Source organism: Pezoporus occidentalis, unplaced genomic scaffold (genome assembly GCF_034315485.1).
Source record: "Pezoporus occidentalis ecotype Australia unplaced genomic scaffold, CSIRO_AGI_Poc_V1 ctg52, whole genome shotgun sequence".
In the NCBI taxonomy this organism is placed as follows: Eukaryota; Metazoa; Chordata; class Aves; order Psittaciformes; family Psittacidae; genus Pezoporus; species Pezoporus occidentalis.
The window spans coordinates 3,416,527-3,442,746 of NW_026915858.1; the positions used below are offsets into that span (position 1 = coordinate 3,416,527).

The following is a 26,220-nucleotide window of genomic DNA, read 5'->3' on the forward strand; positions in this document are numbered from 1 at the left end:
TGGGTTAGGCATGTTATAGAGACATGATTCTGAATCCTTATCAGATAGTCTCATTATTTGCTTGATCTAGCTGAAGTATCTTCAGGAAAGGGCTTCCAAGAGATAAGGTGCAACTAAATCTTCCTTAGAACTTTCAATTAAAATGAAACTTTCCATCTCTAACAGTGTTGTCTCTGTGTTGTCTCAGCATTGTGTATTTGCAAAGTGACAGTGTTTTGCAGCATAGAGGTGTTTAGATTTTGTAACCTACGCCATTAACGTTCACTGAGTAAGAGTGTCTGGTTTAGTGCTTTTTGATCATCTTTCTAAGAAGTTGCGAGTTACAAAAGCAACAATGGTGACAGACCTGAGAATCCGTGTGAAATTATTGTTTTACCCTGAAAGTCACTTTCATTTGCCTGGAGGAAAGAGTTTCAACTCTAAACTCAAACTCTATCTTCTTCTGCCTGGACAATTGCAGATACACACATACTAGAATTTGGGATTTTTTTTTCAGGCTTGAGACTTAGATCCGTAAGCTAGTGCTGCTGGCAAATAATTGTTATGTAGCATAAGGTGATGTAACTTGTTTGTTGACCAACAGGACAAAGTTGTTATTGGAGTTGCTTACGATTGCACAGACAAGATGGTTTATTGGACAGACATCAGTGGCCCTTCAATCAGCAGGGCTAGCCTGAATGGTGGGGAGCCAACAACCATCATCAAAACAGGTAATAGCACAAAACTCTTCCTCTTGCTACCCCCTAAGAATGGCATTAGACATGAATTTAGTAACAGGTATTTCCCAGCTATTGCCTGAGATATAGCATTATATGTGGGAATTATTTGGATAAGCAATAGCCAAAAAGCCTGGATAACATAAACTAAAAAAAGATCTGCTCCCTGTGCAATAGCCCTTCATCTGTCGTTCTACTGCTAAGATAGGCAAGAAGACGGCTCTCTTTAAATTAACTTTACGGCTGGAAGAGGAGCAGCATGTCAGTGAGATGTTTCTGTCCTTAACTGCAGTTGCAGAATACTGTATCTGTCAAACCACTGAGTACCTTATGAACATCACTGGTAACATTTTTATAAAAGGTTGAGAGTTTTTAAAGATGAATCAAGCTGCTTTGGTGATTTTTAAAGCCTATCTCAAGGCACTAATGTGTGCAGGGTTCAGAGACTCATAGTCTGGGCCTTGGACAGTGTCTCAGCTTCTCACAGAAATGGTTAGAGGATATCTGTACCTAATTACAGTCTTAGGTACTGCTTATGTTTTTGCTGCGTTTAGGAATGTTTAAAAAAAAAACCAAAAAAAAAAAACAAACAAATAAACCAAAACCCAAACTCGTCCTCCTTTGGATGCTTTGTCCCTTCTAGGGAGGAATTTTGAGGCAGGCTTTTGAGGCCTTTAATTCTCTCTACGTGTGGTGGGATCTTAAGGGCTGCCACTAAAGTGGGGCAGCACAGCTAGTAATCTCCAGGCAAATCCCCAAGTCATGACAACCTGGATTTTTAAAAAAAGCCAAGGCCTCACTTTCCCCTGTTGAAGAGTGGCTGTGCTATGTTGTGCTCAGCCTGGCAGTCTTTGTGTAGCCTACCTCTTTTGTAGTCATGTCTTGTCAACCATGCTGGAAAGGCTCCATGCTTCTGGGCATGAAGAATGGAATGCATAGGTAGGCTAAACTCATATTACTGTAGATAGATATTATTCTTGCTTACATGCAATGGCTACAAGATGTAACTATGTGAAGAAGGTTATCATTAAAACCTAGGTCATGTACTGGAGTTAGACCCATCATTGTTCAGTGTACTTATGATCTGAAAAGGGGATGATAGATTGTCAGTTTGCTGTTGAATGGGTATTAAATGCAATCAAAACTCAGGCTGAGTAGAGTTGCATTTGTATGTTCTGTGGAATATCATCTGTGGGTGTCACTTATTTTTTTCATCTGGCAAGCAAGGCAGATGCTGGCTAGCTGAGATTTAGGTGTCAGTTTCTCTCCTGTTCTCTGCCTGTCAGCTGCCTGCTCTGGTGAGCAGAGGCTGAAGAGAAGAGCCCCGGCTCTCTGTTCCTGGGCTGTGGGTCAAACAGTTGTGAAGTCACAGCTGAAACAGTTTCTAACCACCTTTCCATGCCTCCCAGTCAAGCTGTAAAATAAAAGTGAGTAAAGCCACCTTGTTCAGTTTTTGCCCTTAGAGTTGCTCAAGGATTTGGGAATTGGACTAGAGGGTATTGTGAAGTTAATGCTTTTATGGTTTATGTCCTCTTCTTACACTCCTTCCCCTAAGGAAGTTGCCTGTGCTGTGATCCTTTGCAGATCCCTTGTCACAAATACTTAGGAAATGATTTTAGAAAAAATGATCAACCAGTTTTAAAACTCTACAACAAACTTGCTTTCATTTTCTTTGGATGGGTTGAGTATCTCTGCCTGGAGTTTGTACTTCAAAATAACCAGCTTGCTGGGACTCCATTCAGGCTCTTAGGGGCAATGGAAAATGGAAGCAGCTTGGATCCTACCATTGTCCTGCAAATGGAGAGCTTAAGACCATCCCTAACCATTCCAGCAATTACAGAGCTTCATATTTCTGTCCAGTTTGAGATATTTGAAAGATGTCTTTTTCATCTCAACATATTTAATCTGAAAGGGTCTCTAACCTGTAGTGTAAGCGTGTGCCCGTATATTCAGAAATTCTCCATTTCTGTGGGTAAAGGATTTCTAATTTCCACTATTATTTTCTCAGATTCTGCCCTTTAAAAAGGGAGGGATATTGCTATTGCTAAAGATTGGATGTGGATGTGAATTAGTCTAATGAGTGTGAGCACACATTAAAAATCTTGCAATGTATAAAATATTTTTAGAATATTTGTGAATGCTTTCAACTAAATTTGGTTGGTTTAGGTAATTCAAGGTGCTTCAATGCCACATGGAAATGTCACAGGTTTTATCTGCTACAAATAACATTGTATGTGCACAGACATCTCATGATTTCTGTTCTGTTGTCTGCATACAAAGTGAATGCCGTTCCTGAAGAGATGTTGAACACTGTTGCACTTTACTTTCCATATGTTAACAGGCTCTTCAGTAAGGAGTCAGAATAAAAGAAGGCTGAATATTCAGTATTTGAATGGATGTCTTCAATGCTGCCCAAAACTGAAACTTTAAAATTTCAGGAAATAAGAGAATGCCTCCCTCTTAGAAAACTCATGAGAATCACTTGTTTTGATCTTTGCCTTCTCCTCCTGTGAGCTGCAGCTGCTTTCTTCAGTTCTCGTATTTTTGTGGAATGCACTGTTTTTTTTTATTTGTGAAAACTCTTGTGATCCAAGTTGTGTTACTTTGCAGAAACATGTTTTATTGTGGAGCCCCATCCAGTTCTCATCCATCGCTGCAGCTGTATAGCCTGTGGAGGCTTTCTGAGCTTTGCAGCTGTGGAGGGCAGGTTGGGAAGGAGAGCTTTCCTCTTTGTACTAGTAACTTATCCGCCATACATGACTATACAAGCATGTCCTCAGGGACAGAGCCTCTGACTATCAGGCCTGATGACAGTATAGCAGGAATATATTTATGCCCCAGGAAAGACTGGTGATACATGAAGGCTGTGTATTCATTTATCCTTCCATGGGGGACAGTTTTTTATGGCTCATTGTCAACAGGACAAAGAGACTTCTTTAAATCTCCTGGCATATAGCTGACACAAGAAAAATGAAGCAAGGAAACCAGTCAGGGAACAGGGGCTCCTGAAAATCAGTGGCAGAAGATCTTTTGCCTGCTACTTTCTTCCGTTCCTAAAAGAGACTGGGAGCTCCACTGCCGCCAGTTGGTAATCTCAAAGACTGGGGATTATCACCAACGGCACCTTAAAAAAGGAAGCCACTGCCACGAGCAAGAAGAAAAGTAGAAACATTTGAGGGTCAGAAATATACGGTGAGGGTGGTTTCTTGCAATGGCAAGTTTAGCTCCTCAGGGGCAGTTGGAGAAGTACAGGTAATAGTGTGAAGTCAGTGTAACTAAGTTAAAGGATGCCAAGTGCCCTTTGGAGGACAAGAGATATAACTGATTCACTTTCTTGGGCACCCACTCTGTATGAGTTGTGAGTCAGAATCAGTGAGGTGCATCTTATTTGTTCTTTTCTGCCTCTTCAGCAATGAATATACATCCAAAATGTCATGTGTCCAGGTTAAGTGTGGTAAGTGTAATCTACCTGTGTGAGAGGACAGAGGTTCTCTCTGTTGATTTTGAAGCTATTGTGCAACCGTTATTCATAGCGAAGTCACGGTAGCAAGTTTTAGCCAGCTCTGCCCAGTGTTCTGGACCATATGTCTTTTCTCCACAAAGGCTGTTTGTCTCACATACTGCTTGTTTAATGGCTGTCAGTAAATAAACTGGAAAATCAACCGCATGCTACAGGGTCACATTGTGTCATTCTTGGATGGTTACATGATGTGCGGATCTGCATTTGAAAGGTGGCTCTTTTCAACAGCTGGCTGGTATGAAGTGTCACTTCATCTTCTTTTGTGAGTGATTATGTACAATGCTCTTTCTTTTGGAACAGAAATCAGACTGAATTTGCTTTGTAACTTGCTTTGACTTCACTATAACCCACACAGCCTGCCTGCTCTTTTTCAGTGGATGTATGAATCTTGTTTTTCATAGTGGCTGAATTAAACCTTATAGCTACATATTTACTCTGCATCCTTCATCTGTGCTAGAACTTACTGCTTTAATATTAGTAATGTCATTATCTGCTAGTTCCTGTTGCTTTTGGAACAACTAACTGCCCAAGAAAAACTGTGTACATACAGTACTAAAATGTTCCAAAAAGAATTGCTCTGCAAAAACAAAGAACTGGAGCTAAATACTAGTATCATTATCTCTAGTGCTTTGGAGCTTGATTATCTTGAAGGATTGCATTGGCTAAATTTAGCATAAATCCGGTTTTCAGAGACCACATATGACAGTACCAAAGAAGAGGAAACATTAAGGATTATAAAATCCATTATAGATCTTGGCCTGTTAAGGAGAATAGAAAAATATTCTGATAATCTCTATTTATTTCTCTACTATCAACTTTTTTTTTGTGCCCACCCCCCAAGGGAAGCTCATGTGCGCGATGAGTTGCTTCCTCATAGAATCTGTTATACTACGTATTTATGAAAATTTTGTGCATTTGAACTTCATAAGGCAAATTGCATATTTGTCTTCCAACTGACATGAAGCAGCTTTTGTTGGACCATAGCCAGAAAGCAGAAGAAAATCTATCTCTAGTTAACAGTTATGCTTATGAGACTGACATTGTGTATTAGGAATAAATAGGCATGTTTTAATCTGTTTTCCTGCAGACTTGGGAAGCCCTGAAGGGATAGCTGTAGATCATCTGGGTCGCAACATCTTCTGGACTGACTCTCAACTGGATAGAATAGAAGTGGCCAGGCTGGATGGGCGCCAGCGTCGCATCCTTTTTGACACTGGCCTGGTGAACCCCAGAGCAATTGTTGTGGATCCTATGAGAGGGTATGAATATGTTGTCAAGAGACCTGTGCAAAGTTTGGTTTTTATTTATTTGTTTAACAATGGCATATGTTTTTAGGCTGTATGTAGACAATAATAGCACTAGCTTTTCCTAAAGCAACTAACAAACAGAAATGGTACCTGTGTCCTCTGTCTGAGTGGTACACTGGAAGTAAAACTTGTAAAATACCTGCTAGGTAATACTGTGATATTTTGTTGAGATGTTTGTCAAATACTTATTTGTACCTCACTTTAGGTACATTGTTTGCAGGATGACAAGTGTTGCTCTTACCTAAAAGAATATTTTTTTCTTTTTTCAAGGTTACTGGTCTAAAATACTAGATTTAAATATTTGTATTTTCATTTCCATCAAGACAACCCTTCTTTCTGTACAATGTCATCCTTATTTCTTTAAATGATTTAAGGTGTGCACATATTACTTTTATGTCCTTAGCATTTTTCTTAATTACAACAATATTCTGAGATCAGTCACTGTCTTAATTCTTACCTTTTTTTCCTCTTAAGAAACTTGTACTGGACTGACTGGAACAGAGAAGCTCCTAAAATTGAAACCTCATACATGGATGGCACAAACAGAAGAATTCTTGTTAAAGATGATCTTGGGTTACCAAATGGGCTGACATTTGATCCTTATTCCTCAATGCTGTGCTGGGTTGATGCAGGTGAAGAGCTGCTAAAGTCTTTCTTCATAATAGTAATAGAATGAGTATATCCAATCCTGAATTATCCACAGCCAATTAATAGCTCTTTGGGCTGCATCTCAGTCTTCATGTCTTTCTTTTTGGCTTTAATATTTTCTCAATTTATTCATTGTTACTACTGCTGTAGTATTTACATCAGAGTGTGTGAAAGCTGAAAGATTTCAATTCTGATCACAAAAATTTCTAGAAATGCAACAGGTTTGTATATGTGTGTCTTGTGTGTGGCTATGTCTTTAGGTAGTGCTTAGGCCTTTGTAAAAAAAGTTGTGATCTTAAGACCAGGAAAACACAGTGATTCATTTAATCTGGCCCTACAGAATATCATAATGGCACTGTTGCAAGACCTGTAACCTTAGGCAAAAGTCAGCTTATAAGTGACTGAATCAACTATTGAAAAAGCAGGTCACACTAGATTTAAAGATCAAGAGATGAAGGTTCTGCCACCAACCCATTATTAGTTGTGTGCCAGTGTCCCGCCAGTCAAAAACAACAACAAAGTGCTTTTAATTCTCAGTTAAACTTTTTTTTTTTAATCTTGCTGTCTTTCATTCTGTAGACTGTGCCAGAGATCTCTTCCTGTGGAGGTGCTTTTACACTTCAAGTCACCTTTCAAGCTTTTGATAAACTAAAAAGATCGAGCTCTCTTTTTCACTGTAAGACACTTTCTCCTAGCTTTAAATGTATCTCCTGGTGCTACTTTTTTCTTCTTTTTCTCTCTTCCTCTCATTCTCACATTTTCTTTCTTCTCTTTTTTTCTTTTCCCCTAGTTTGAAACTACTTAAGAGAAACCTACAGGCATTCACATTCACTGGCAGTGTTCTCTGTGTATAGTAGCCTTTCAGGTAGACCTTTTTACATCCTATTTGCATCTACAAGTGAGATATTCTTTCTGCAGTCTTGCCTTCATGGCCTAACCCAGCAAGCATTTTGGGAACACTCTCGCCAAACTAACTTTGCAAAAATGCCTTCCAGAGGAGGTAGAACTGGTTAGTGGCTGAAGTATCCCTCCCGAATAGAGTCAGCTTCCACTTCAGCCTGAGGATACTGGTATCTGAAGCAGGAATCTCAGCTTGTGAGCAATGGCCATGGTTTCACTGGCCATGTGGGGTTCCTGTAAGTGTGTTGATTAGCATTAGTACCAAAGTGCTTTACCATCCAGTCTTTGGCACACGCCGAGATGTGGCATGGGGGTGTGCTTTGACTAAGCAGAGTACTGAATGACTTCAAGGAGAATTTATTCAGTTCATGCTTGCATACTTATGCATATCTTTAATCCGTCATGAGAGTTCTCTTGCTCTGGTTCAAAGGCTTAATTGTTTTACTACACCCAGGTACCAAGAGGCTGGAATGCATGAACCCTAATCAGCTTGGTAGACGAAAGATTGTTGAAGGAATTCAGTATCCTTTTAGTGTTACAAGCTATGGGAAGAATTTATACTACACAGACTGGAGAAGGTATGTTATCTGCTAAAGAAATTATGGATTGCTTTAATCTGTTCTTCTGCCTGGTAGAAACTGAAGTAGATACTGCATTTCTCGTGTCTGACTTCTCACCCATTCCTGTTTTGTTGCTTTCCTAGTGAAAGATGATACAGGGTGGGGTGGATCTGTAAAGCTGACCTATTGATGTTGCCAGTTAACTGAGATTTCATTTTCAGCATAATGATTTGTCCCCTATGACAATATTTTAACAGTGAACTTTTTTGGGAAAGGAGTGGGAGCTAACATGTTTCCCTTATGGCTGTTCTTGCTGTGTCGTAGAGGGTTGAAATTTATTACTCATGGCTTCCTATGCCCTATATTATCTGAGTGTTCAACCAGCAATAAGAAAAAAAAACATACTTATTTTGCTGTCTTGCTGACATTTTATTTGTGGCACATTATGTAAACCATTGACATATGATCATGTCTTTAGAGTTTACTGTATTTTACAGAAAAAATATTTAGTTTTCCTTGACATAAATGGTTGTGTGGGCTCTGTCTGCAAACTCTTACACAAATGAATTCGTCAATTCCACCAGGAAGAGCTATTAATATGTGTAAGGATTTCCAAGCTAGAACCTAACAGCTGGGAAATGCTACTCTAAAATAGGCTTGTGAAATGGGAAACTGTGTTACAGGTCTGTCAGTAAAATGCCCTTTTATTTTCAGGAAGAAAAGATTGTTTATGACTAGCTGTATTCTTTCCAGATATCAAGCACCATCTGAAATACAACATTGTCCATGATCATTATGTATAATAGCTGCAATGTCTGCTCTCCCACAGAAAACATCAGGGAGGCAGAATACAGGGAATGTGTTGAATGCAATCCTGTAGAAAGACATTGTTCAGTGTTGGAATTACCTTCAAACTTAGTAAGGTGGCTCTGTCTAAAATTTCCTAGCTGCCTAGAATGAAGGTTATGACTCATTTGAGTTGTCCAGGAAAGATGATGTCTTGGAGGATTTTGCCTCTGGCATCATTTTCTAATTGTAAAAAAAGAAGCAACTTCAAAAGCCTTCCTTTCTTTTTGTTTATTTTGTTTTGTTCTCCCCTGTACTTCCACATTCATCTCATTCTGTATGTTCTGTTCTGCATATGGCAGGGATGCTGTTGTAGCAGTGGATCGCACGATTTCAACAGAAAATGATAACTTCCAGCCTCACAAGCGCTCCCGTCTGTATGGAATCACTACTGCCTTTGCTCAGTGCCCAGGAGGTAATCCAGATGATTCTCAAGTTTTTCCAGCTGTGCAGCACCTTGGCAGATAAATGAATGTAGTAGTGGTTCCCACTGACTAGCTGCCAACTGATCTAGGTAGCTAGTGATGACCTGGTCAGTGATTAGATTTGATTACTCAGAAATTAAAAGCTACCTATTCTTTTTCTATTTTTTTTTTTTCCCCTGTGAAAGCAGCAGTTGTGGTTTCCATATGAAACTAGAATAGAGAGGGAAGAAGGGGTCTGGTCTGTCCTTTTTGAAAGAACAAGTGTATGATCAATAGAAGTATCTGACATGGCAAAAGCTGCTATCTTGTCATTGTCTAAATTGAATGCTGTTTTCATGGTTAGGGCCTTATTTACTTATTTATTATTATGACCCATCCTGGCAGTGTTCAAGGCCAGGTTGGACAGGGCTTTGAGCAACCAGATCTGGTGGAAGGTGTCACTGTCTGTGCTAGGGGGGTTGGAATTAGGTGATCTTTAAAGTCCCTTCCAAACCCATTGGAAGGGTTTCTGTGATTCTATGATTTTTAACTTTAAAGTACAGAAATATCATGGTCTTCCAGATGGCCTTAATGAGATCCGATGTTTTTAGAAAGGGAATGTTGAGAACACAGCAGGTGGTAGAGTAGCTGCTCTGGTCTTTCTGCTCTGTTGAATGTTAAATTTTTCGTATACCTTATTGAAAAGCTCCTTGTGAAACTTGGAAGAGAGGAAGTTAATACCCTTGGAATAACAATTTCTCCTTGGGAAGCAATATCACTGTTCAGTTATGTTGTTCTTAGGAAATCACGGAAGAGTTCACTTTTTTCATTATTACAGCATGGCTGGAAATACAGAAGTTGTAGTGTTTCTACTTTAAGACTACAAACAACTAAGATAATTTCTCTTCAAATGGTTCAACGTATATAGTGAAAAACTTACTTGAAAGCTTTCTTCACAGCTTAAAAGCACATATAAATGTCATAATTAAGACATCAGTTACATTGTTTTTACTAGTTAATTCACTGTTCCATTTTCGTAGGCAGTGTAAGACAAAACAACATTGTGTGCTCTGAGTAAATGCGTATGTTTATAATATTCAGAACCTTGGTATCATTTCTTTCTTATCATATATCCATTTCAAGTGTTTTTTTCTGGAACAGATGCTTTACCCCTTAGATCCGTTACTTCTGGCACTGGCTTCTCTTTCATTTTACCCTTCCACATTAATGTGCTCCTGTCCACCTACTTAATTTTTTTTTGGTTTTGTGGGTCACCCCTCCATGTGTTTTGCAGTGGGTGGTATCCAGGGATGATGTCATGTAGTATTTTGGATTTTGTCCCCATGTGCTGCACTTGTATTTCCTCACTCACTGTCTTCATTCTAATGTCTGTGACCACTTGGCCAATTTATGAAAGGCATTTCAGCTCATTTTTTTTCATGTTGCCTCTCCTGCTCTGTCCTTATATTATGATCTTTCTTTGGGGTGAATATCAGAAGCTGACACAGGGGTATGATGACTCTCCTCTCCCTAAAGCATACTTTTGTTTCACTCTCAATCTTCTTACAGCTTGTTTTCCTAGTGTAGTCGTGTAATCTGCACTTCTTTTGTATTATGCGGATTGGTTTTACTGAGGTTTTGCTGTTTTTTTTTTCTTTAACGTTTTATATCTCTGTTCTTTTCCAGGACATAACTACTGTACAGTGAATAATGGCGGCTGTACTCACCTCTGCTTGGCTACCCCAGGAGGCCGTTCTTGCCGCTGCCCTGACAACACAGTGGGAGTGGACTGTATAGAAAGAAACTGAGCATTAAAATATATTAGAGCAGCAGAAGCCTTTTGGAAATGTGCTGTAAACAATTCACTCCTATCAACACAATCAGGCCCTAAAGATAAGTGCTCCCTGCTGCTGAGAGGAAAGCCATGATGCACATATACAAGCACACACACAGGCAATAACTGTTTTGTAGCAGTTGAGCAAGACAGAGCTGCCCAGGTTGGGTCCAACTGTATCTTGTTCCTTGTAATATTATCTACTTGCTTTTAAAGGTAAATGTGGAGACAGTAGCTCATGTGATCCTTTCACACAGCAAGTGATTCTTTATAGGTGATCAATACTGCCTAGTGGATGTATTTGAAGTTTTTGTTAGATTTTAAGAGATTTATTTTTCTTCTGAGGTGAATTCCTGAGCAGTTTCCTAAAATCCACTAAACAAACTTCAGATATAGATCTCAATTGCTGAGAGTTCATCAAAGAATGGATGTTGATTCATTTGAGACATTTGGCTTTAGCGACACACAGTCACATTTGTTTCCTGAGAGCTTTTAAAATAACAATTCTGTGCTTGATTCTATTAGCCTGAAAGTGGTCTTTAAATTCTAGCCTAGAAGTCTTCCTCCTTTAGCAAACTCTGCTATGCCTTTTTGTAGACAATGAGAAACCACAGCAGTTAAAAATCTGATTTCCAGAAATGTCACCTGTGTCTTGGTGCTTAAAAGACAGTAATCCCCTATTTGTGTGCCAGTGTTTAGTAACAGCAAAAAGTGTGCTGAAAATCAAAGCAAAGTTGATGTAATTATCACCAGTGAGTTTGGAGCAGGTAGGGAAAATCAAAATGCATATTCTTATGTCAAATTAGCAGTACAAATCTGGGAGTGAAGTTTGGCTTCCACACTGTGTGTTGGGAAGGAAGCTTATCCACAAGCCAGCCTGCAGCAGCAGAACAGAATGGGGCTTGTGAAGCTTCTGCCAGAGCACATTTCACAATGTCATGATCAGAGTAGTAAGCTAACATCCCCATTTCCTCACTCCCTCTTCAGACACAACCGTAACAGTTTTAAACAGAGCCAAGTGAGTCTTAACTGTGTGACAACTTCCTCTTTAATTGTATATTTATCATAAAATAACAAAGCATATAAACATTTTAAAGATTTTTTAATAACTTTTTATAACTTTTAATTCATTTTATTCATACACTTAATCAGGTATGTTTTAATGTAAATAACAAAAATGTGTTGAAAAGAAGGTGCTTAATAACTCTTTCTCCAGAATTATTCACATATCTGGTGAAATATTAAAGTTTACACTCTGTACAGGTATCTACAGTACAGTCAATAAAAATGTTTGGGTTTTATTTTCTGTAAAAAAGAAAGTTATGCCTGCAGAAGGAAGTGTTATGTGGTGTCTCAAATCTCTTTTCCTGTTGAGTTCTGGGTTTTAGCTAACTCTTTTATCTAGTGATGGTCTTTCTCTTGTAAGATGCAATACTGTAGGGGAAAAACTGCTCTTTGGGTTTTTGTATGTTGAAACTCATAGGATACTTTTATTTAAAACAAGTATGTGAGAGTGCTTAAACAGACAGCTCCCTCTGTTCTGACACAGGGCACTGTTAATGGCTGCTGAACTTTCAAGTAAGCAAAATTCAGTTATATCATACTTCAGACTTACATGTTAGTGGAAATATAGGGCAAGGACTAGATTAAGTGTGTGTACTTGTCGCAAGTTCACTGAAGTGTGAGGTGGTGATGCTGAGATTTGAACTCGGCTTTTATGGCTACAGCCTGTCAGTGCCTCAGGGAGGGTGGCAAAAGGCTCTGTAGTACTGTGTAGATAGACAGCTGGAGCATGCCTGTCAAGGGAGCTGTTGGAAAGGTGGACAGTGAGTCAGCAAAGAGCTATTGAGATCTAAAGGGTGGTGTGTGGAATTACAGAAGGAGGTTGGTGTTGATCCGTAGTGGAGACTACACATGATATTGGAGGAAGTTGGGTCTTTAGTTTTTTATTCACTCTCTGCTTTGAATTTTTTTTTCTTTTTTTCTTTTGAGCCTTCAAAATTCATGATTGCCTGCTTTGTATATGGACCAACACAATATTTCTCTTTGTGCATTATGGCAATCGCTAATTTACTAAATCCCAGTCAGCTAATTCTGTGCTTATGAATGAACAATGGCGGATGTCAAAGAAAATATACCTCAGCAGAACTTCTAGCATTAATATGTGAGCTCCTATGTAGTCTACAGGACAAGGAGAGAAATTATTTTACTATGGGCTCAGTTTTTAAACTGAGTGTCTCTTAATTCTGGTATCACATCTGGCAGTAGGTAACACCTAGATTAGGGGAAACTTCAGCAGATGCGTGTCAGCAGTATAGATGTGGCAGTTTACACAACTTTGAACCAACCTTAAGCACCCTGGTCCCTAAAAATAAGGAACTTTTTTAAAGGCTTCAACAGGTTTTGTTTCTCAGCAAATACTTGTTGAACACTTTAGCTGTTGTAGCTTTATGTCAGAGCGCAGCAACGGCTAAACTGTCCTTTCAGGGAAAGGAGCCCAGCAGAAGCAGTGGCTTCACCTGCAAGGAACCAATCCCACTGTACCCCAAGTGAGGCAGATAATGCCATGAGGGTAGTTGGTTCAGCCCAGGGGCCAGAACATCAGGCAGTTCTGTAGTGACAAGGTAGGTCCAAAGTCAAGTTGGGGAAATTGAGTCAGGATCACAATCAGGTCTGGACAGAGTGATCAGCATCAGTGGTTTCCAGACATGTCAGTAGTGGTGAGGCAGGTCTGCAGTTAAAGCTGGGAAGATGGACTGGATCTGGATCAAAATGGGGTGCATGGCCATAGCACAGCTCAGGCAAGAGCCAGGGTGAGAGCTTCAGCTTTATAGCAGCCTTTAAGCAAAAGAGCGCTGCCCTTATTGAGGCCTCCCAACAGACTGTTTGAGGGTGAGCCTCTGCTGAAGTTCCTCCAAGTTTTTTTCATACCTTCTATCAACCTTCTGGCCTTGTACAGTCGGCTAGCTGCTAGTGGTCAGAGCGTGCTCCAGGTCTTGACACTCTGGAGTTCTTTATTCCCATATAAATTTGCTTTCTCATTGAATCTTGCTCAATCTTTGTTCTCCAAAATGATCTGTGGTGTTGAGTTCCTTATTTTTATCACAGCTGGGGCAAGAATCTTATACTTTGAGATTTGGTGTTAGCTATTCCAGGGTATCTGTCCTATGCCTATCATATTTTTTCAGTTAAATGTTCACAAGTGTTTTGAATGCTGCAAATGTGAGTTTTCTGGTTCCTTCTTTCACCCCTAAAGAGTTAATGGCATCTTTTTATAATACAGAGCTTTCTCATGCTGACATGTCTAATTCATCTACCCTCTCATTTTCCTGACTTGCTTATTAGTGTCTGACTATTGTCCTTTTGTTTGGGAGCAAGTACATTTCAGTTATATTTTTACATTGCATTTTAGTCTAAAAGGGTAATGGAAAATGGGTTGTGTTTTATTTCATTATTAACATTTTTTTTTTTAGCATTATAATAGGCTGGGACTGGTGATCATATCAGTCTCTGGTTGAAGAAAAGATCCAGTGTGACTCCAGTTCACTTGTTTTGCTACAAAAAATAGTAGATTTCCAGGAAAGGAGAACAGTTGCTCCAGTGGTTAAACAAAAGACAAAATACATCTTAAATTTATTCCAGAGGTAAGATAAGTGTTTTCTTAAATGTTTCCATTCAGATCTTCCAGCACACATGGAAATATTTGACGGTAAGACCATTAGTGATGTTTAACAACAATGTAATAAGTTGCAAAACAGTGAAATTACTTAAAGTAGCACTGGCTTCCTGGTGACTTAATGGGGTGGTTCAGCTACCTTTCCATCCAAAGGGTGTTTGGAAACCCCTACTTTACTCACTTTTTAACCTGTAAAGAGTTCTTTCCTCATGGTGGAAATTCAGTGTGGCTTTCTGAAACACAGCATCCTGTCCAGTGTTGTTCCAAGCTGGGAAACTGCTTACTCTGCAGTTCTTCAATTGCACAGTTTTGTCACAACATATTAGATTTTTAACTTGCAGGCATATAATCAAAAACGACAGATGAATACTAGAGGATAATGGCCTTTCAATGGTAGTGTCACAATGCATCAGTTGAACCTATGGTTAAATGCAAACCTTTCTGTGTAGTATTTCATAGTGTATTGCTTAGATATCTTGTTGGGGATTAATTAAAAAAAAAGGCAGGATGTGAAACTCACATGGCTATACAGAATACAGTTGTGAGAAGCCCCCTGCTTGGCCAGTCTGCAAGAACTAAATATTACCTCCAGAAAGTCTTGTTCCTATCTGAGTCCCTAGCTGGGGATTTGGCAGCAGCCTGGTCATAATGTGGTTGAATCACCTCCTTTGTTTAAATTCTACTCCACTTGAAATCTGCCCTATATCTTAGGATAAGTTTAGGACAGCATGCCAACACTATAGGTGACAGGTCAGTATACTGTATCTTATGGATGTGCATATTGTTGACTCTAGGGTTTGCTTCACTAACAAAAGGCTCAGCTGCCAGTTGAATGCAGTGTGTGGGCTTCCCTGCTGCTTTGTGGCAAAGCAGATGTGACTGTAGTAACTTAATGTCCTTTTTCCAGAAGGATTCTGGAGTTGATGAATGGGGACAGACTGCCATTCCTGCAAGTAATCAGGATGGTATATTTGAGCCTTTAGTTTCTTTGTCTTAAGAATTCACCAGAGTCCATTCAGTTTGTGGTGGTGTTTCTTGCTCTGGGCAGGAAGTGTTTCCTACCCAGTGGGGTGTCTGGAACACACAGGAAGCACATAGAGGATCTGCTTAGTGCAGGGCCTTCAACTTGAGAAGAATGGGGTGGTGTACAGATGTTTGTGGGGTATGCCAAGTGGCAGCTGTGGATCTGACCCAGTAACTTGCACAGGAGCATTGGGGATGACAGTGGAAATCTTTCCAGGAGCTGTGTAGTATTATGGAGAAAAGAGAAATGTGTTGGAAGGCAACTGAAGGGCAAGATTTTATGACAGTGGTTGCAGATGTGTGTGAAGTTTGGGAGGTGGGGGAAGCAATTAGCATGATGATGGTGATACTGTGCTTTTGTGGCCCTCAGTTAGTTCAGCAGTATGATACAGGGAAGGAGTGAAGGAGACCAAGATGCAGAGTTGTTAAGCTACAGTGGGTTTTGGAAACCTTTCCAGTCTCTTCTTTTCCCAGTACTACCACAGTATTGCACTGACTACAGCAATGTCTTCAGGCACTGTGGGATAAACTGTGGGATCCCAGATCCAATTCTGTTTAAGGACAAAACCCAAGAGCACAAATTCTTTCTACCTCTCTTCCCTACTTTATGCAGATGAGAAACCCAAGTAGATAAGCCAGAAGAGAGTAAAAATGCAGTCCATCCAGCTTCCTACCAGAGGGAGGGCATGCTGTCAAGCATCGTTTCCCTCATTTCTGACACTGCCCCAGAATACTCTGGTGAGCCACTGATGGCATTTCATGGTGCAGCTGCTCTTCCATGTTGATACTCCCCAAATGGTTTCTAATCCCCACTTGCACCACCCCTTCCAGGACTAGATCCTCTACCTATGACTTGCTGTGCACATTAACGGCTTTCAAAGCGTGTCACAGGGCTCTTTAATAATAAACAAGGACAAAAAACTAGTCTGCTAACAAGCTGCTAAAACCTAATTCAGCAGCTTGAATCCAAAGGTCCCTGTTGACATGTTTGTAAGCATGAGATTTTTTTTTCTCCTTGCATTGTATTACAGGCTATCTTACTGGTTATTAACCTTTGAGCAGATGTATCTCATGTATTTTTAAGTGATTGCACTGTAATTAATAACTTACCTTAGAAGCCTGTTGTCCTTTCAGACATACGCATTTGGGAAAAGGCAAACCACACAGCTAATTTCATTCTCTTCCAGGCAGAGTAACCTAGGATCTTGGCTCCTAAGTGACACTGCAACCCTGACACTGATTTCTTCACAGCAGCCTGATGTGGTGATAACTGGCTTTTGTGCTTATATGCTTTGTAACTCAAATGTACGCATGCTGACATGCCATACTGACATTTTCTGCTGACCTTCACCTGCACAACATAGAATTTTGCTTTATATCTGTTTCAGCCTAAATCCTGATATGTCTGCTAGAGCCTGTGCTTTTACACTCAACTAGTAAGGCAGAGTATGAAGTCCGATGTGGCTTCTGTATCAAAGAAAACATATTTGGTCCTGACCCTAAAGAAATAGGCATGATGTATCTTCTCCAGATAGATGTGTTCATGTCCTGTCGTGGCAGGAGCAACTTCCAGCAGTGTTAGATGGCTGTGGTCTTTGTGTGCTTTACCCTACCTGTCTGTGACTTGCACTCCTTTAGTAGGTCTTACTGATTAACTTTATGAACTTGAGTGTCTGGACTTTGCCAGTAAAGATGTTTTTTGTATCACCCATTGATTAAGACAGAGAGAAGGAAACTGATTCTCTCAGGAGAGGTGTTGCCACAGATTTATGTGCTCCCTGCAAAAGCTCAGTCCTCTCTGGGTGTTCCCTGGAATCCAGACTTTTTGACTACCAGTTGGCAGTACTTGTATTTGTCTAATTGTTTCTTAGCTTGTCTGCTAGATTGGCTCCCTGTGAGAAATGACATTAGAGTCTGAAAACCTCTGCAAATTACACTTTTGTTTTGATACAGTGTTTTATTACTAGTGGGGCAAGAAAATACAGTTTCATTTTTGTTCTCTAGTTCTGTGACACATTTATGTCCCTGCGATTATGCAATTTTTTATTTTTTATTTTTTCAATTTAAACTTGAATTTTTTTTACTTGAATGAAGAATCTTATATAAAAAAACCAACAATTCCATAAGACATTGTTTTAATGAGCAACAAATGTACAACATGTACAAATACACAATATGAGTGTGTTCACAGATTTTTATCAAAAGCTTTTTCTCCTGGAGCCTCAGCTCTTATGCATGACCCCAGATAACCCCGACTGCAAAAAGCAAGTAAAAAAGCTAACAATGTGATGCTATTTTTTCCCAAATCTATTTTAACTTTCTGCCTTCTTAGAAAATCCATAGAGAAATTTAGATTGGAAGGAACCTCTGGAATGTGTCAAGCCCAATGGCCTGCTCAAAGCTAGGACAACTTTCACATAAGAGCAGATTGCTCAGGACTTTGCTCGACTTTTGAAATCTCCGAAGATGGAGGTGCTACAACCTCCCTCTCAGTACCAAACCACTTTGGTGTTGGAAGTCCTCAAGTCCAATGGGAATTCCCTTTGATGCAATTAGTGGACATTGCTTCTTGTCCTTTCGCTTTGTGGAGGATTTGGCACTAGGTCTTTTCTCTAGGTAGCAAAAGACAGCAGTTGTTTCATCCTTTCCTCATATGACACATAGTCTACCCCTCGAACCATCCTAGTGGTCTTCAGTGGACCTTCTCCAGTTTGTGAGTATCTTTCCTGCCCTTAGGCATGACACATGTGTACTCTAGACATCGTCTTGTGACACCCGAATAGATGGATGTAATTGTCTTGGTACCTGACCAGGGTTTTGACTTTAATGCTTAGGGTGTCAATAGTGAATGCAGTTCTTAAGAAGAACTGTCTATAGAGACTTTGGTTTCTTACACTAAGCTTCCCTTTGAGGGGGGGAGAGTTGGTGTCAGGCTTTTCCCCTGGTCATTCTGAAAGCAGGTTAGTCTTCATGGCTCTTTGTATTTCTGTCTTGTTGGAGCCTTATTCCAGCACACAGAATAGGTATTTAGCCATTTGTTGGTTCTCTTTTCAATTCTGGAGGGGTGCTTTGGTTTAACCCCTGCCAGCAACTAAGTACCAGCCAGCCACCCCCACGGTGGAGGGGGGGGAGAGTTGGGAAAAGGTAAAACTTGTGGGTTGAGATAAGAATGGTTTAAGAATTGAAACAAAACAAAGTAAAATATATTAGTAATACTAATGATAATAATGAAAAGGAGAGACGGGGAGAGAGGGAGGAATAAAACCAAAGAAAATTAAGTGATGCACAATAGAATTGCACACCAGTTGCTGACTGATGCCCAGCCAGTCCCTGAGCAGTGATTGATAGCTCCCAGCCAGCTCCTCCCAATTTCCATAAGAAGCATGACATTCAATGGTATGGAATATACCTTTGGCTACTTCGGGTCAGCTGTCCTGACTATGCTCCCTCCCAGCTCCTTGAGCAGCTGCTCACTGGCAGAGTATGGGAAACTGAAAAGTCTTTGACTTCAGAAGCACTACTTGGCAATAACTAAAACATCAGTGTGCTATCAATACTATTCTCATACTAAAATCAAAACACAGCACTGTACCAGTTGCTAAGAAAAACAGTTAAATCTACCCCAGCTGAAACCAGGACAAGGGCCTGAGCCACTACCCCCCTCCACTGAAAGCCCTGGAACTGGCAGAAGTCCTGGAAAATGAGAGTGCTCTATACATACTCCATGTCCGAGAGAAGTTAATCCACCAAACTGCAATTTTAGAAGGACTAGTGTAAACACAGGAGGCTTCTGTCAAAATGCAGCCAAAAGGCTTTTGGGTACAGAAGGGCAGGAGTGCTTGGAGGGAGCTTCACAGGGAAGGGTGGCATGAGGCAAAGAAATGTCTCATTTAAAGTTCTGCCGGGGCCTAGGGACTGGGCAGGTTCAAGTTATAGAGCAGGATATGCACCAGCTAAAATTTTGATCTTACAGTGACTGAGTGTGCAGAACGGGGTGTGAAGGTCTCCGTGCTGCGCCTGTGATGATGGGTATGACCCCTTCTGGGTCTGCTCCCCATTCCTTTCATGTGATTCACTGAACAGTGATGGCTACTGGTGGTGTTCCAGTGTCAAGGGGTTTTCTGTGACACATTACTGTTTGCTTGCAAGTATTTGCCAGGAAGTGGTGTTAACAGCTTCAAACTCACTAGTGGGATGTTAAAATTTCCAAATTTTAGGTGGTTAAAAGGAAGATTATTAACATAGGAATCATGTCAGCAGCTCTGCTACCTATCAGACTGTAGTCTTAAACCATGAAGTTCAGGAGTGCAGCCCTCAGACTTATCTGCAAAGATACATGTGCTGCAAATGGGTAGGAGGAGGTGTAGGAGGATGGGATGAGGCTAAGTATTATCTCAGAAGATCAGTAGGGCAAGAAGGACCCTCATTTAACTCATTTATATTATACTGAAGTCATGATAGATGCTGTCATAGGAAAGGGAGCCTTCTGGAACACGTTTAAATTAAAGATTTTGTTACTTCAGTTACTAACAAGGCATAATACAAACAAAATAATGGTTCTAATATAACAGTCTGAAATACAATAATGGGTTTGGAGAATGTGAAACTAGTTGTGTGTCACAGAAAGCTATGAGATCTCTTATTTTCTGTATCTGTCTGTATTTCAGGTTCTGCATTTGCGCCACTCTGAGTTGTCAGTGCTTTCATGAGCTCATGAGATATTTAAAAGACAGTTAGTCCAATCACAGGATACCAAAGTATTCAGCAGCAAATACAGCTGAGTACAATATACTTTCAGGCAAGTCACAGAATTTAATACTTGATGCCAAGGTATATCAATAAGTTGCATAACACAGTGTTTTAAACCATCTAACTACCAATGTTTAGCCACCTAACTGCACAGTTTATCATTTTAAAGTTAACCATAGCATTGCATATGGATCTGGTATCATTATCTTAACACAAAATTGCCCAGTATCACTTAAGTTACAGTAATTTCCAATTCAGCATTTCAGGAGGCTAGGTAAATCACTAATTCCAAAGGAAGAGGCTTCACAAATAGTTTTGGTAGGCACTTCTCTATTTCCGTGAGAGGCTTCCCAAAGCTGTGCAAGAGAATGATCTTTTGTTCTTTGTATGTTGGATCTGTGTGCTGCCTGGAGCTCCAAGATGCATCCAGCTGCAGCTGCTTCACAGGGAAAATAGATTGAGTGTCAGAGACTTTTTTTTAGGCTGCTTGTAATTGTCTGGAACCCAGAGCCTTATTATTTTGCTGTGCAGTCCCCTTACGGCAACTCAGATGTCTGTAATTGTAGTGGGGTTTGTGGGGGAAAGGGGTGGGGAAACAAAAAAGTAAAATGAAGGTAATTCCATAGAAAATGGGACTTGAATGGTTTAGATTAAGCTAGCAGTTACAAAGACTACATGTAACCTGACTGACATCAGTGATGTGTGCCTGTGATGGACACACTGGTTTCTAACACTCTTACAGAGTAAGAGTCCAATTGTATGTGCAGGTGTCATTCTGAGGAGAAGCTGAAAAAGAGAATTCTCTTAAATTGCAGCTAAACAGCCCTGAATTCGTGAGTTCCGTCACTGGGTTGGCTGTCTCCATGAACAGCATAGGTAGCTCTCAACATCTCTCATTACCAATCACTAGAGCTGATCAAAAGGTCTCAAATGAATTCTTATATTTAGTTTTAAATCACCCCATCCCCCACTGTGATACTGGTAAGTAAAGGGGTTTGCTGCTTTTCCACAATGAAACCATGCTTTCAGAGACTTGCTATGCAAACAGTAAAAGTGAGTTCAAGCCACATTTTCTAGTCATTTCACTGCAAATCTCTGGATAAATGCGCTTTAATGCTCCTTTTCTATTGCTCCTTCCTCTCTTGCCTTGCAGAAGCTGTTTTCAGTCTTGCTAAATGAAAATTTAAGTGTACTAACTCAGCAAGTAAAGAGTTAATGTGCCCTGGGTTTCTTGCTAGTGAATTACTGAGGCCCCCTGGTGCCTTATTTATTAGATGAGCTGGGAGCAGCGTGAAACATTGCAGTGACTAAGTTTTCCGTTTGTCCTTGCATTTAGTTATACGGGTAAAAGCAGAATAAAGGCGAAGGAGAAAACGCTCTTCCAGTACACATTCGTGTCTGGATCCCCTATTTCTTTACTGCTGTCATAGCCTTTCTTTCTCTTGCAGTTTGCCTCATAACAGTATGGTTCTACAGTAGCTCTCAAATGAGAGGTGAAAGACCACATACCAAGCTCCACAGCACACAGGAAGGATTTAGTTTGTTTTCAGACTGTTGTTTATAATCTCTTTTTCTTGCTCAGTTGGACAGTGGTGTTAGTGTTTGCTCTCTGGACTCCCCTTTTCATTTCTCTTTTCTGTTCCCTCCACCCTCCCTCCTACTTTTAGAGAGGATATTTTGCATTATTTCAACTCTGGCTCACATTTCTTTGGTTGCAGTTAGGTGCTCTGTAGTTCATTGCTTCTGTTTATGCAAGAATCCACATCAAAGACTTTATCATTCCCCACTTAAAGGACTATACAGAGATCAAAAGTATGACTTAAAAAGCCAAATCCCCCTGGAAAATAGCTTTCCCAAAATGTCAGCAAAAGCTGTAAGAGTGAGCATTCAGCAGTTCAGAAGGCTGTATTTTGATTAATGCAGGTGTGGTTACAGCTCATATAACTGGACACCATCTAGTGGCACAAGATCAGAAATAATCTGATTGCAATTGTGTTGATCTGTTCTCCGGGGTTTATCCAAAAGCTATATTGAGTCTTCTTGCTTAAGATCTTTCTGTGATCACAGACCAAAAACTTACTTGTAGTAGTGATTCATAAACTCAGGAAATTAAAAGTCAGCTTCTTGTCAAATCATCTATTACCAGTTTGCAAACAGTACCAGTGTATTTATAATTTGAAGTTATTTTCCAACCAGTATGATCAGTCAGTTTAGGAGTAGTCTGATGTGTAGAATTCAGTAATGCATTTGAAACTTGTTGGTTCCTAGACATGCATGGGTTTTTCTTCGGTTGCAAGTTGGTTGGTTGGGTTTTTTTTTCTGCTCTGATTTAAAAGCATGAATTACTTGAGTGCAGTGCTGAAGAACAACTTTGCAAGTACTGCTTAGTATTCACATCATGGGTTTTCCCTAATATTTGTGTCAAACTTCACACATTCAACTGGAGAATGCAGTGTAAAAAAAAATGTGAAAGACAATTCAGTGTTTGGTTTGGATGTTGTTTCCACAAACAGACATGTTAAGGCTTTTGTGTTTTGCCCTTTTTTTGTTGTTTTTTGTAAATAAGGTGTTACTTTTTTTCCTGAGTTCTGCTTGCTTTTGTGCTGCAAACAGGATGTTGAGTAATTTTGTGTTGGCAAGCACAGCATGATGGATGAGTTGTGGAGGCTCTCAGCTGATAGTACAGATTCTTTTCTTAGCAGAATAAAGCCAACTTGAAAAATAATGAACAAATCTCAACCGTGTTAATACAGGGCTGTTGTACGCTGTTAGAGGTACTAAACCTCAGAACAGTACCAGGTATTTTCTTTTCCTGAAGCCTGCATGGCCTCTCAGTTGGGAATGAAAATTTGTCAAAAGAAGGTAAAATTCTGACTAACTGCAAATTTGAAATTCATCCCCTTCTCTAAAATGGATATTTCTTTCCAGCACAGGAAGCCAATACGGAGTTTACATCCTGCTTGCTGGAGCTGTCTCCTAACACAAATAGATGTCACTTGTTAGCAGTGTATTTCAATTCCTTTCACTTCATTTTTTGACAGTCATTCACTCTTCAATAGTTAAGTGGAAGACAAGGTCACTGTTTTGAAGCCCAAAGGTCTTAAATTGGCATCTAATATGAGCTGCTGAGAGCAAAACAGAGCTTTCTCCAAGAACAAAACAGCTGGGTTTTTACAGCGTCCAAAGAGGAAAGTGGAGTTTAGGAAGCGGAGAGGGGCTGAAATTTGAAACTTTGCAGCTGGGTCTCATTCTCTTTTGTGACAAGACTCATATTTTACCAAAGCTTTAGACTGCGCACAGAAAACTTGAGGGGTGAACTTCTGCCTTGAAATAAATATGTTAAAACATACAGGTTCTACACATAAAAGCAGAATGAGAGATCTTGCACTAACAGTCATATATGAGAAAACCCTGTAGATAGAGTCTTGCTTTATCCAATGTCTCCAATGAACTGCATGAAAAGTGGAGGTCAATGTAAACACTGGAGTAAATTTAAAGCCTCAAGCTCAAACGTATTTTTACTGGGAAAACTCTTACAATATTGACTCTGCAGTCTTTGATATAGGAAACACAAATAGAATATCTTAAATCCTGTTATTAATCAGTCCCATTACCACTAGGTAAAATATCTGAAGCATCAAGTAGCAAACATGATGCTGATACCACAAGTCTCTTTCTTTTTTCCTAAGAGGCACCCATGGAAGCCTATCCTCAGCCAGTCCCTGTGGGAGCACAGCCACTTCAACACTGCACCCAGACTTGCTGACAGCACTTTGAATTACCTTTTCTACCTTCTTAAGAAATGAGCATCAATGTACAATCAGCCTTATACAGCCCCAACACCTGCAGGTTTTCACCTACCCAGCAACCACCAGCTCTTTCTCCCTAGTCTAACATCAGGAAGCTTGTGCCAGACGCCTCCTCTCTTCAAAGTCTCACTGGCAGCTGACTGGTTTTGTAAAACTCCAAGAAGTTGTCTTTGCTGCTTTTGGCTGAAGAACTCAATGAACAGACTGATCTGATACAGAAATGAGATTGCTGACATCCCTGTTGTTTGAAAGAAGTCAGATTAGTGTGAAGCTGTGATTTATTACAGCAAACAGCTGGGGGGAATTTGTTTTAAGCACAGGTGTGAAATAGAAGTAACATACTTCACTGTAGATTAGAAGCAGCCAGTCTGCATTTAAAAGAGTCTTTGGCAGCTACTGAGCAGAGGTTGTTAGAGAGCAGGAAAGGAGAGAGGTTTGGTGGTTAGTGCCTGTTAGAGTGAGAGGTGAGGGGGTTATGGAGTTCATTGAAGTTTTGTAGCACTTGCTGGGGGTTGGTAGAGGGGTCTGCCTGATGTCTCTGCTTCTGTGGGTGCACATTCTGCTTGAATAGTCTGCAGGACTGCAAGCTGTGCATGGTAGAACTTCAACAGGCCTGAGAAGAAATAATGGGTAGATTCAGAAATATTAGAAATATGCCTCAGTTCTTGTGTAAATCAGACATGGAAGGGAGCACAGAACATCCCATATTCCAAGCTTGGACACAAGGCTTTATGTCCAAACCTTTTCTGTTGGCAGGCTTATGACAGAAAGACAATATGGCTTGCTCACTTTTTTTTTGCTTTAAAATAGAGGAGATAATAGCTTCTCACCTCATGGTTTTGCTGTCAGGATCAGCTTTAGACCATTAGTATCAGAACATCTACAGAATTGTCATTTGACAGAACTGGGGCACATACAGCCTTGGTCTAATGTGGGGAGATGGGTGAGAAGAAAGGCTGTGTAGGTCTGACCACATTTGCTGCTTCACTGGCAGTGACAGTAGCGGGTCACAGCTCTGCTGCCCACTCAGTAAGTCACCAAGTTCCTCACACCACACTGTGAGACTTTTTACTCCTGTGTGTGAGCTATTCATTAAGGTGTCTTAAATGAGGGTTAAAGCCAGATTCATGGAGATGAAGGAAGAGCAGATGATGGAAATTTTGAGCCCACTTGCATTTTTAAACAAGTGGAACTCTTCACAACCCTTCTCGAAAGCAAAGATTGGGAAAATGCTTTGTCATCATATATTTGCTGCCCATAAAGAGCTTTTAGTACATAGACCTCACTGCTTACCTCTGTTATTGTGCTAGAGCTACCAGGCTGCGTTAGGGAAGGGCATGCTTTTGAAGAGGAGCCCTGCGTAGTGTACCCGCTGTACTAAACCCTCTGTAGTGACTTGCAAGAGGAAGGTTTTTCGGAGGTAACATAGGAGGCACTGTGAGAGTGCCATAAGAGAAGTAGCAAATCTACCCTTTTGCTAGGGTGAAGCTAGACTGTAAAAGTTTTTGAAGAAAGGACAAGAAATCGGTACTGGAGACAACAGGAGAAGGTTAAAGTTGAGGATGTTAAGAGGAAGAATCATGACAGTTTGGATGACTCAGAGGAAGAGGCATCTGGATCAGCAAGTAGATGAGTTGCCAAAGCAAGAGGTTAACAGGTTTGAATGACAAGTTTAGCCGCCCTAATTATGGACTTGAATGGTGATATGGCTGCCTGGAAGGAGTGTCTGGACAGAAAAAAGGGGAAGGTTTCAGAAGAGAGGCTGGGTGTTGTGGTCTGATCCTGTAGAACAAAGTGGAAGGGGGTTAACACATCTCTGCAACCAATGTTTTGTGCTGCATCTGAAGGTCTGCCGACATGGTTTTCCTAGCAAGCAAGGCTATGCATTGTGAGATTACCTGAATGCAACAGTAAAAATGGCATAAGCATGACAGGGAAGTTAATGGAAGAGTTCTATGAGAAGAAGAACAAAAGGCTTAAAAAATAACATACACAAAGACATAAATAATAGGTTCAATCTAGAATTCAAAGTAATTTGACTTAATCCATCATAAGTGACAGAGAAAGCTACCCGTTAATGTGTTTAGAATGCACTGTAAATAAGGTCAATACAGAATTTCAAATGTAAAATGCTGTTTCTCTTCTCCTCCACTTCAGTGCAACCAAACTCTGGGATTTGGAAAAGGATTCACCTCCGTAAAGTGTTCCACAAATGGAACCCTTCCTAT

General features: G+C 40.3%; 1 protein-coding gene and 1 long non-coding RNA gene across 4 annotated transcripts in view; both read left to right on the plus strand.

The window, feature by feature from the left end:
* The window catches only part of NID1 (nidogen 1), a 44,675-nt gene extending 32,621 nt beyond the window's left edge, over nucleotides 1-12,054 (plus strand). For all 3 annotated transcript variants that reach the window (XM_062637407.1, XM_062637408.1, XM_062637409.1), the window contains 6 exons: nucleotides 584-710; nucleotides 5,324-5,495; nucleotides 6,018-6,175; nucleotides 7,546-7,669; nucleotides 8,800-8,912; nucleotides 10,588-12,054. In XM_062637407.1, the coding sequence (XP_062493391.1) occupies nucleotides 584-710; nucleotides 5,324-5,495; nucleotides 6,018-6,175; nucleotides 7,546-7,669; nucleotides 8,800-8,912; nucleotides 10,588-10,709 (816 nt within the window). In that variant the 3' untranslated portion in view covers nucleotides 10,710-12,054. The remainder of the gene's footprint in view (nucleotides 1-583; nucleotides 711-5,323; nucleotides 5,496-6,017; nucleotides 6,176-7,545; nucleotides 7,670-8,799; nucleotides 8,913-10,587) is intronic.
* A 6,443-nt stretch (nucleotides 12,055-18,497) lies between these two features.
* LOC134173430 (uncharacterized) lies at nucleotides 18,498-20,369 on the plus strand. Its single transcript, XR_009968247.1, has 2 exons — nucleotides 18,498-19,570; nucleotides 19,805-20,369. It is a non-coding gene; the product is annotated as an uncharacterized LOC134173430 (long non-coding RNA).
* Nucleotides 20,370-26,220: the final 5,851 nt, after the last annotated feature.